The sequence below is a fragment of the Sitodiplosis mosellana genome, unplaced genomic scaffold (assembly GCF_009176505.1).
Source record: "Sitodiplosis mosellana isolate CC-2019 unplaced genomic scaffold, AAFC_SMos_1.0 Smas_scaffold_4303, whole genome shotgun sequence".
In the NCBI taxonomy this organism is placed as follows: Eukaryota; Metazoa; Arthropoda; class Insecta; order Diptera; family Cecidomyiidae; genus Sitodiplosis; species Sitodiplosis mosellana.
The window spans coordinates 11,415-22,861 of record NW_022599545.1 but is presented as its reverse complement, the minus strand read 5'-3'; the positions used below and the strand labels follow the sequence as shown (position 1 = coordinate 22,861).

At 37.1% G+C, this 11,447-nt stretch overlaps 1 protein-coding gene across 1 annotated transcript; it reads right to left on the bottom strand.

Annotated features, from left to right (window-relative positions):
• Positions 1 to 220: 220 nt before the first annotated feature.
• LOC129572151 (uncharacterized) lies at positions 221 to 6,710 on the bottom strand (the record flags this gene model as incomplete). Its single annotated transcript, XM_055452076.1, has 6 exons — positions 6,507 to 6,710; positions 1,339 to 1,649; positions 1,111 to 1,214; positions 729 to 1,024; positions 434 to 639; positions 221 to 365 (listed from the first exon to the last, which is right to left on the bottom strand). Coding segments are annotated over exons 1-6 (1,155 nt in total), but the record flags the coding sequence as incomplete, so codon positions are not given.
• Positions 6,711 to 11,447: the final 4,737 nt, after the last annotated feature.

The following is an 11,447-nucleotide window of genomic DNA, read 5'->3' as shown; positions in this document are numbered from 1 at the left end:
CTAAATATAGTTTGCTTATCATGAATTCTATATTTGTTTTTCAACACATGTAAGCATGATCTACTTTAACGCCAGAATCATCAGAAAACATACTCGCCTTTTCAAAAATATAAATCGAAGAAAAAAACATACTCTACTCTCAATCTCACCCATAGATATATAATGTATTATAATTTATTGTTTTTTTTTCTTTCTTCGAATTAGATACTATGTTCCATACCTTAACAGAACGATCAATCGATGATGTAATAGCACAATTCCAATTGCCTATGGTCAATGCTTCTAACTGTATTATTCGCCCAAAATGGGCATCCAATACTTTAACCAATTGTCGGGTTTGCAAACACCAAATATATAAATTTTTCCTAAATGATTCAATGACAATTTACATTAATTCGTGTTTAATTATCGGGTACGTATAATGAAAACGAACCGAACACCAGCCACAGAGTAATCAAGTTTCGAACTTATCATCATAGAGTTTGATGTCATCATCTTTGTTGAAATGTTCCTTACACCGTGTGGCAATGGTAAATAAATTGCTCCAACTCCGATTCGACTTTCTTCATTAAAATCCCATACAATGAATCCTTTTCCAGCAGTGCCAATCAAAAAACGATCACCTTGATCTAGCTTCAACTGTAAAAGTGAAACAGATTGACCATATTTATACAGTTTCAACTGTGTAGTGAATCAGATAATAATTTTTCAATTATTAGAAAATTCACCTGTAGCAGTTGTTCTTTTTCGTAATTATCATAAGAATCAAGATCTTGTAAATGTTTCCAAATATATGCATTTTTGTCTTCATTATAATGATATTCATATTCTGAAACTGAAAAATTGTCTGGTTTTGTGCAACAAAACAGGCGATCCCATTGCCTATTTGATGTTAATACGCTGTAATAGAGAAGCGGATCCGTTTGAGAACCATTCGAAAATGAATCAATTCTTAAGCGGCCACTGGTAATCTGTCCAGACCAATAAATGATATGATATATAGTTGGCTCGAACATATGCATCACTTTAACGATAACAAAGTATAATTTTTATTTATTTTTCCTCAATTTGAGTTATACTCAAGAATGCTATATAAATTGGCAATCTTACTCAAGATTTCCCATTCATCATTCACGTCTACGACATCAAATCGCCCAATGAAGTTGCCTCGCATATCAAAAGACGCCCATTTACGTTTTGTGTGAATAAATAAGCTATGAAAATAGAATATAATATGTACTTAAGTCAAGTGATCCACCTTTCTCCAATTTGTTTTTCAACGCCTCAGTATTAAAGGAATCAGAGCAATACATTACAACAGGTAGCAAATAAAATTACTTTTGATTTAGTAGAAAAACTCCTGTGACACATTCACCGTCGCCGAATGGGTTTTCAATTATTACAAATTCACTTGAAAGCATGTTAAGTAACACTGTTTGATTATTGTTTGAATATGCTGCTGCCCATTTATTGTCTGGGCTCAATATAAGTTGCTGCATTATTCCCTCAATTCCTGGATTAACGTCGCGCTGTAGATCAGATGTTGACAAATCCCATGTTATGAAACGTGTAGAAATCGAAACCATATATCTTAAATCGTTGGTAAGAACAAATCCAAATACAGCAAATTGATGTCCTTCAAGAGAATACTGTACAATGTGATAAATCGGAAAGTTTTCAAACATCTTGTAACATGATTAGGTAAGAGGCACGAAAAAATATTTTTTAAATAGTCGAGAACCAAAATTTATGTAAAATAAAACTACAGTACGCCCCCGCAAATTAGAAACCCGAGAATTAGAAAACCTCAGAAATTAGAAATGAATTTCAGGTTTGAAAATTTGTATGGAAAATTTCTAATTTACGGGGTTTCCGAATCATTTCGTTCAAGACAAAGGGAAATTTACTTCATTTTTAATGAAAAAACGTAATGAAAGTCTTTTCCATTTCGTTGAATAACTATATTAGCAGATCAGCTTGAGATTTTCGACGTTTACCATGAAGTTAAAAATTAAGTCAAGAAGAAATCTGTTCCATATTGTCTGCGTCAATCATCAATCATCAATTATTAACAAATCGAAACCGACTTGTTCCATCAGAGAATTTGCATATACAAAATTGTATATAGAATGCTAACGTTTTCTGTTTACATCGTAAGATAGGTCATCATTTATTTCGGTTTGTTCCGAGGAGTAGTTTATCCAGTAAAATAAACTAACAGACTTACTATATATTTATAATCACTAAAATAACTGCTTATAAGCATGTATTTAAATACAATACTTGATTGAACAGTGTTCAATATATTGTTTTCAATTAAGCAAATCATTCCCCCCCTATCAGTTTTTCATTTGATACACCGTTTTTGGATGAAATTGAAAAAACCTCAGAAATTAGAAAACTCCGCAAATTGGAAATGGTCTCGGGACATTTCAATTCTAATTTTCGGGGGCGTACTGTATATCACGGAGGACGGTAGTCCGACAAGTGACGCTCCACAGACTGTGCATTTCAAGCAAAATGTTTCACTGTTTTTGCGTCACGAGTAAGTATGCTATTTTCTCAGGACACTATTGAGCCCCGGTTTTAGGTACCGTTGGAAAGGTCTTGGCCCAAATAGTCGGAAACATCATAACCCCCATGCCTAAAGTGTGGTCTAGTCAAAAATATAGTAAATTTTCAAATCTATACGCATATCTTACGAAGGGGGTACCCAGAGGATAGTCTGAAGTGCCCAAGAGAAGCTCCACCTCGCCACCTTTCCAATGCCGGTCTAAGCGTTCCGTTTGGTCCAAAACAGAAAAAGTTATGGGCATTGGAATTTTGATCTTGTCTTTCTATGAAAGTTCACGGAGGACGATAGTCCGACAAGTGACGCTCCAACAACTGTGCATTTCAAGCCAAATATCAAAAATGTCAGTTTTTGCGTCACGAGTATACAGTAAATATGCTATTTTCTCAGGACACTATTTGGGCCCCGGCATGTTAGGTACCGTTGGAAAGGTCTTGGCCCAAATAGTCGGAAATACCATATCCCCTATGCCTAAAGTGTGGTCTAGGCAAAAATATAGTGGTTGGAAAATTTCGATAAATTTTCAAATCTATACCCATATCTTACGAACGGGGTACCCAGGGGGTGATCTGATCTCCTCCTCGCCGCCTTTCCAACGCCAGTCTAAGTGCCCCGATTGATTCAAAAACGAAAAAGTTATGGGCATTGGTAGTTTGATCTTGATTTTTTATGAAAGTATTGATTTGTGCGTCCGTCCGTCCGTCCGTCTGTCCGGAAACTTTTTTGACCCTCACAGATTCCGGTGCCGATATGCCTAAGCTGTAGCTGGTGTCGGGCCACATCGAAACCCGTCCTCAGATTGACATTTGCATTACAGGAGAGCTGGCTATGGCTTCACTAGCCTGCATGTATACGATTTTTTCAAGTATTTATTTCGCACACTAGATCAACTCAGACGCCCATCGGGCAAAGTCAGCTCGTAATTATTTGAGAAGACCTTCAAAAAGTTCCATACACACATGCCAATGTTTATGTGATATAAAAGAAAAAAGTCGATGTTTATGAAAAATCGACCCCCTTAAATTTCACACCAAACGTGATTTCTCAAAAATCAGCCCTACAATGTGTTACCGAAAACTGAGCGTTTGTAGCCGGCTACCATACCAACAAAATGGCATATGCCACATATCCGGGAAAATTCGTATTTCGAAGTTCTGGGCATAGGCAATTCATCAATGAACGGAATTTGTACGAAGAGTCGCATTCTACGATGAAATTGCTGTCAAAAATACGCATCTACTGGCTGAAAAAGGCTCACGAAAGACCAAATCCGCTCAATTTTCGACGAGCAATCGATTAAAAGTGGTCACAATGCGATCTGAGGCCATTTCATGGTCGAAAAATAGGTCGGATTGAAGTGAATTTTTCAACTTGCTCTATTTTCACTGAAAATGACATTTTTGTTCGGAAAACACGTGAAATAGACCTCTGACGACATTTTGGTCTTAGAAAACTGCTATTTTTTCGTGAAAATAATGGGAGTCTACCAACACCTAAATACACGCTTCGTTGTCATTTTGGTCATAAATCGGCATTTTTGCATCTGAATGTATGAAATTGAACTTTTGTTCAGGGGATACATAAAAAACGCATTTCCTAGAGCTTTGGTAGTTGAGAACAATTATTTTTTAATGAAATAAAATGGATCCACAATTACTTCAACATTCCTTTTATGGCTATTTGAAATTTTATCGCATTCTACAGTGTGAAATTTGGGATAAATGGAACTTTTTCGATGTTAGTGGAAATTTACTATTTCCTGAGTTTTTGAAATATGGCAGGGTTTAAATTCCCCCATCCGCTCGATAGAGCCCCCATTGATTCAATCGAAAGAGTTTTTCAAAAGAGACTCTTTCAAAAGAATCTTTGCGAAAATTTTCAATAATTTGGTACAAATTACGGCTGTAAACTATATTCAAATAATTGGTTTTGATTTATATTTCAATACTTTGAAGAAAAAAAACTAAAAAAAATTTATTTGTTTTAAATTTGATTAAAATATTCGATTTCATTTGATGCATATTTTGACAATCGTATAAATGTCAAATATGGCATTAAGTTGCAGTGTATGGTGAAATGTCACAAATCGTTGTACGACGATTGTCAAAACATGGATCAAACGAAATCGAATATTTTAATAAAATTTAAAAGAAAACTGCGGCTGAAGCGCATCGAATGTTGGTGGAAGCCTATGGTGAGCATGCTCCATCGGAACGTACATGTGAACGGTGGTTTTCACGGTTCAAAAGTGGTGATTTTAGCACGGAAGACAAGGAACGTCCCGGCCAGCCAAAAAAGTTTGAAGATGCGGAATTGGAGGCATTGCTCGATGAAGATTCGAGTCAAACTCAAGATGAGCTTGCCAGAGCATTGAATGTTGACCGAAGCACTGTTGGATATCGTTTAAGGGCCCTTGGTTTCATTCGCAAGTTGTCAAATTGGGTACCACATGAATTGACGCCAGCGCAAGCTGAAAGGCGTTTAGTGACTTGCGAAATGCTGCTCGCAAGGCACAAAAAAAGAGGTTTTCTGTATCGAATTGTCACTGGTGACGAAAAATGGATTCATTACGATAACCCCAAGCGCAAAGCATCGTATGTTAAGCCCGGCCAACCAGCAACATCACAGCCAAAACAAGAAATTCACGGCGACAAGGTAATGCTGTCTATTTGGTGGGATGAGGAGGGAGTGGTGTATTATGAGCTGCTGAGAAGTGGTCAAACCATCGATGGGCCTTTCTACCGACAACAATTGATACGTTTGAAACAAGCAATCAAAGAAAAACGCACGAAATGGGAGACCAGAAAAGAGACATTGATTTTCCTACATGACAATGCTCGGCCACACATTGAGAAATCGGTCAAAAACTACTTGGAAAATAGCGGATGGGAAGTTTTGGCTCACGCCCCGTATAGCCCAGACCTGGCTCCTTCCGACTACCATTTGTTTCGATCGATGCAAAACCATATGGACGGAGAGCGGTTCTCTTCAGTTGAAGAAATCCAAAATTGGCTCGATGCATTTATAGCCTCAAAAGATGAGGAATTTTTTAAGGCAGGCATCCGTCAATTGCCCACATTGTGGCAGAAGGTCATCGCTTCCGATGGACAATATTTTGATTGAAATGTAATTTCATTTTGGTATTCAAATAAATGTTTGAAAATTTAAAAAAATCGACAAAACTAATTCTCAGACCCAATAGTTTACAGCCATAATTTGTAGCAGAATATTGAAAAATTTTGCAAAGATTCTTTTGAAAGAGTCTCTTTTGAAAAACTCCTTCGATTGAATCGATAGAGGCTCTATCGAGCGGATGGGAAAATTAAAACCCTGAAATATGGATGCAAATGTTTTACGAAAAAAATAGCAATAATATCTAATAATATGACATTTATCTGGCGGAAGTGTATTTTTCCGAAAATAATTGCCTTACAAAAGTAGTGTTATCAGATGAAAAACCTCTGGACGAGGTTAAAATTGTGTGACGCTCCTGTGCGTGGATTTAGCACTCAAAATGACTGATATCATTTTGAGTGACGCTAGGACGCTGTATTATCACTGGATACGAAGTTCAAAAGTATTTTTCGCATTCACTATTGTGAAAATTTATTCACAATAAGGAAAAAATATCGCGTCAGGACTTTTAGACGGCAAAACGCTTGAAAACTTGATCTAAATTCAAAAGTCGTGATGCGATATTTCTCCTTATTGTGAATGAATTTTTACAATAATGAATGCGAAAAACACTTCTGAACTCCGTACCCAGTAATAATACAGCGTCCTAGCGTTACTCAAAATGATATCAGTCTTTTTGAGTGGTGAAGTCACTCCATTTTAACCTCGTCTAGAGGTTTTTCATCTGATTTTGTTTTACAAATATAGCTTTTCATCTTTCTCAAAAAGTATTAAACAATTCTGATGTATCAAAATTTACCTTCAATGGACCCCCTGGTGTGTGTAAACAGTGATTTAATGGTATCATAGCACAGTCCTTTGGTCCATTGTTATCACAAGCCTTCAGTAACATAAAAATGTTTGGATTCCCACCAATCTCCGGTAAAAGCTGTGCAAACAATCGGTTAGAAAATTGCCTATTATTTTCAAGGATTACAAAATTAATATAAAATTTGTGTTATTTCTTTGTTGGAATGTGTCTAACAAGTAAACCGTCCCAACTGTCACACGTCGATTTTAAAGTTGAATATACAGATCGATGGAGAATGAAAAAAAAATAATTTTGACAAAAGGGCAGCGGCTCCTTTTGGGTCATAGTGGGGATATATCTTTACAATGCTTCGTCTGATGTTTTTTTTACATAAAAATGCAATTTTCTCATACTAGAAATGGTTTGAGGACAAAAATATGTCGATATAAAATGTTCAAGATACTCCAGAGAATCAAATGACACCTTGGGTGGAGTTGCCCTCCACCCCTGAAATGAAATGGAGGGTCAAAAAGTGAAAAAATAGCGAAAAATGACCAATGCATCCCCAAAATAGGGTCAAACCCCCCTTAACCCTCCAAAAAAATTATATTTTTGGATTCCTCGTGAAAAATTACCCCTAGGTTCAGAACATTTCCCATCAAAAAAATCATCCCTTATGTCCTAATTTAAGGCCGGAATGTTAAACAAATCGCACCCCAAACCTTCTAATGTATTCCGGCCTTGGTTTAGAGCATAAGGGATGATTTTTTTTATGGGAAATGTTCTAAACCTAAAAGTAATTTTTTACGAGGAATCCAAAAATGTAATTTGTTCGGGGGTGAAGGGTTTTTTTTACCCGATATACAGAAAAAATTAGGTTTTTTCAAAATTATTGTATGGGGGCTCCCAAAACAAGGGCCCGGAGGGGGTGACCCATGGGTAAAATAGATAGACTAGAGAAATTAGCTATAGTTGGTCATACACTTTTATGCAAAATTTCCACTCCAAGAGGTAGAAAATTGACTCTGTAATAATTGACCCCAGATGAGGGGCGATTTCTGCCAGTTCAATTTCTGGGAGACTGGGTGCGGATGGCCGTTGGAAAAATACATATTTTCACTAATTTGGGTATGGAGAATCCAAATTTTTCGGTTTCAGGTCAAAAAAGTATAACCCCTGGGGGAGAAGACCTCCCCAATCCCCCAGGGGGTGGAAAATGGAAGGGCGGCTGCCCCAAAAAATTCTCCTCATCATTCTGAACAACTTTGACATACATCATTTTTTGATCAGACGAAGTTTAGAAAAGTGGGTGGGTCTATCCCCACTATGCCCCAAAAGGGGCCGCTGCCCTTTTGTCAAAATTATTTTTTTTTCCATCCCCAATCAATCTGTATATTCAATTTTAAAATCCATTTGTGACAGTTGGGACGGTTTACTTGTAAAACGCATTATTTTAGTATCGCATAGAACAGATATCGCGATCGTATACAACTTATTCTATACTATGGTAAGCACGTTCATAGGACAGATTGCGACAATGTCTTTGGACTCGGATATCGATTTTGCGTATATTTGGAGCTACACGTTGAGATTTTAACCTCAAAATTGATTTGTATTTACTTTCGGAAACAATTACGCAAACTCTTTATAATTTGATTCATTTAAATAAAAAACATCATTATCACAGCCGGCGACAGCAGGCGCGAGTGACGAAAGCACCTCTGTGCTGAAAGTCGAACTCGCCTATATATACACGCAATTTCGAACTTTTTTTCTAAGAGGCCATCTGGTATGAATGAAGTATCGTCAGAAAGCCCTCGGCTCATATGCCCAGAAAATGCATTCAAACTTGGTAATCGACCAACCGTCTCCATAGATATGGCCACTTAAAAATTTGGAGCAATTCTCAGTTTTTGCCATTTACCGGGGGGTGGACGCGGCCTAGCCATCTCGAAACATGGTTTTTCTGAAGTTTCTCGTCGAGACCTTTCCAACAAGACCAAGAACGTCGAAATCGGACCATCAGTTCATGAGTTATGGCCATTTGAAAATTGTCTTTGCTGTCTCCACCAATTATTCTGAGATAATAGTTTTGTCTGTGTGTCCGTCCGTCCGTACTTTTTGTCCGATCTTTTTCAAACTTTCAGGCATTGAACTATATCAAAAACTAAGACTTTTTTGTTCCGCCACTTTTTGATTCGGCCGCCATTTTGGCCTTGGCCGGCCTTTGAAAATTCAAAAAATGGCCTTCCTTCCAATGGCTACTGTGCCTAACCCTGTCAACCGATTTCAGACTTTTAGGTATCGTTGGAAAGGTCTCAAGGCCAGCAAATGGCACCTATTTGAGCTTTGAAAAATGAAGTTAGCATGGTCTTATGGGCTGAAAACCCAAAAAATGGTCACCTGGCCTTGAACAAATCGGCCATTTTCTCGAAAACGGCTCCGACGAATTTTTTCAAAATTGCCTCAAATATAGCCCCAAATTAGAGCTAAAATTTGACATATAGCCTACATCTGGGAAAACTCTGTTTTTCGAGATACAGTAGAACCCCGATCATCCGGCACTCAATTAACCGGCACCTCAATTAGCCGGCGCACTCTCAAGCTATTGATTTTTTTCAAGAAACACATTTTATACAGACAAAACTTAAATACTCAGCGCAACTAACAAATTCATGCTTCTACATGCACGTCCAATTTTGCTTGTTGTTATTATTTAATCGCATATCATTTTCAGATTGAGTTTGTTTACATCACTCATTTTATAAACAATAGTTTGAAATAAAATGTTTGGTCGTCAATTTGATTTCTTCGCTCGCGACAAATGTCTGCATATCTTGTTTTCAATTGTCGCAGCCCAATTTCATGCTGAGTTTATTTACATTACTCAGGTTATTTTTTTAAATTCATATTCACTGAGTTATCGATTTGATTTCGTTTTCGCTTGCAATGAGACTCTGATTTCGTCACTCGCGAAAAATGTGTACAAATTTTGCTGTCAGTTTCATTTCTATTTTTGTGACGAGCGGTTCTCATATTCAATTTGAAAAAATGGAGCCAGAACAATCCACATCTGGCACACAAAAACGCAAAAGAACCGTTCTTGCAATTGAAACAAAAGTATGTATATGAGAAATGTAAGAATTTGTTTCAACTCGATTAACCGGCGTTTTCGTTATCCGGCGGAGGCTCGGTCCCGTGCCCGCCGGATAATCGAGGTTCTACTGTATAGCCATTAGAAGTTGGAAAAAACATGAAAAATCGACAAAAATCAACTAAAACTCATTTTTGTTGCCGTGAAAAAGGTCAAAATCATAACCAAAGTGTTTTTGCGTTCAGATGAATAAAATTCTTCCGGATACCAGCCCTTCACCAAGTCTTTTTATACCACGCAATCAACTAAAAACTCAAAAAAGTACTTTTCATGAAAAAATCAAAACGATTTTAACTACAACATTTCATGTTTCATTTTCTTTGGCTCAATACACACCACTTTGTGTTTGTTTAGTGTTATTTAGTTTTGTTGAAAAAAAAAATTCGGGTACAAAACAACTGATATCAAATAAAAAAACTTCTTTCGAAGTAATCCCTCGTGACGAAAGCGAACACGAAACAGTTGATATCAATTTTAAAAAATCATTTCGGAGCGATTTGGATTTGCTTTTTTTGCATTCTTCCAACTAATTTCAGAATCGCACCGTAATGATTTTTTAAAATTGATATCAACTGTTTCGTGTTCGCTTTCGTCACGAGGAATTACTTCGAAAGAAGTTTTTTTTATTTGATTATGAGTTTACAGAAATGGTTTTATTCTAAAACCTCACTTCGTATGCATTTCAAGGAGTATACTCCCCATCTTCAGCGACACGACTAAAACAAACGCTGTGTATTGATCTCGGTTATCGTTTAGAAGAGAGAGAACAAAAGGCATAACAAAAAATAAAAATAAAAACATAATGCTGTGTGTTGAGTGTTGTGTGTGGTATGCGGTGTGACGAAATCAGAAACAATACTTGAATAACTCCGACTCGATGTTACCTCTGTCGGCGTTCAGAGCGTCGCTGTCTCTTTGTATGTACTTGTACATGCTTTCATAGGCGTCTAATTTCCCATCATCCTACACACACTTTAGCAGTCGAATGTCGCTCAAATTCACCGGCCAGTGGTCTTCGCTGATTACATGGTGTGCGTAAGCGGAGCGTCTCGGTTCGTTGTTGAGAATGTATTGTTTATGTTCTTTAAAACGTTGTTCAACAGATCGTTTGGTTTGGCCGTAATATTTTTGATGGCATTGATTGCATTCGATTTGATAAATACCCGGCTTCTCCAAATGGTTTTTTCTGTCTTTCGTGCTGATCAGCTGTTTTGTTATTTTGAACGGATTTGAATAAACTATTTGCATGTTGTGGTTTCTGAATGTTGTTATGAGGTGGTTTGTTATTGTCGGTGCAAACGTCATCGACACCCGTTTTAAATCATCTTTCTTGTCGATGGTTCTATTCTGGTTGAAAAGTGTCGACAAATTCGATTGAATGCATTCGAGTGTTTTTTGATGATGTTATCAACTAAACTACTGCTGTAACCGTTGATTTTTGATGCGCGAAGGATGTATTTGTATTCTCTTTGGTAGTTCTCTACTGAGAGAGGCAGGTTAACGAGACGGTGAGCGAGTGAGTGAAAATCAGCCAGTTTGTGTTGTATTCAATCAAAAAATGAAAACCGTATGACTCACTTGGTATGTAACGCATTGTGCTGGTTGCTTTGTGGTGAACTGCGATTTCAATTTGTTTATTTTTCTTCTGTAATTCTTAATCTAAAAAGACTAATTTATTGTCTTTTTCGATTTCGCTGGTAAAGTTGATTTCGGTGTATTGTGCGTTGAGCATAGTTTCGATGTTGTTCAACTTGCTCTTTTTTATAACGGCGAATACGTCATCCACATTGCGGTGC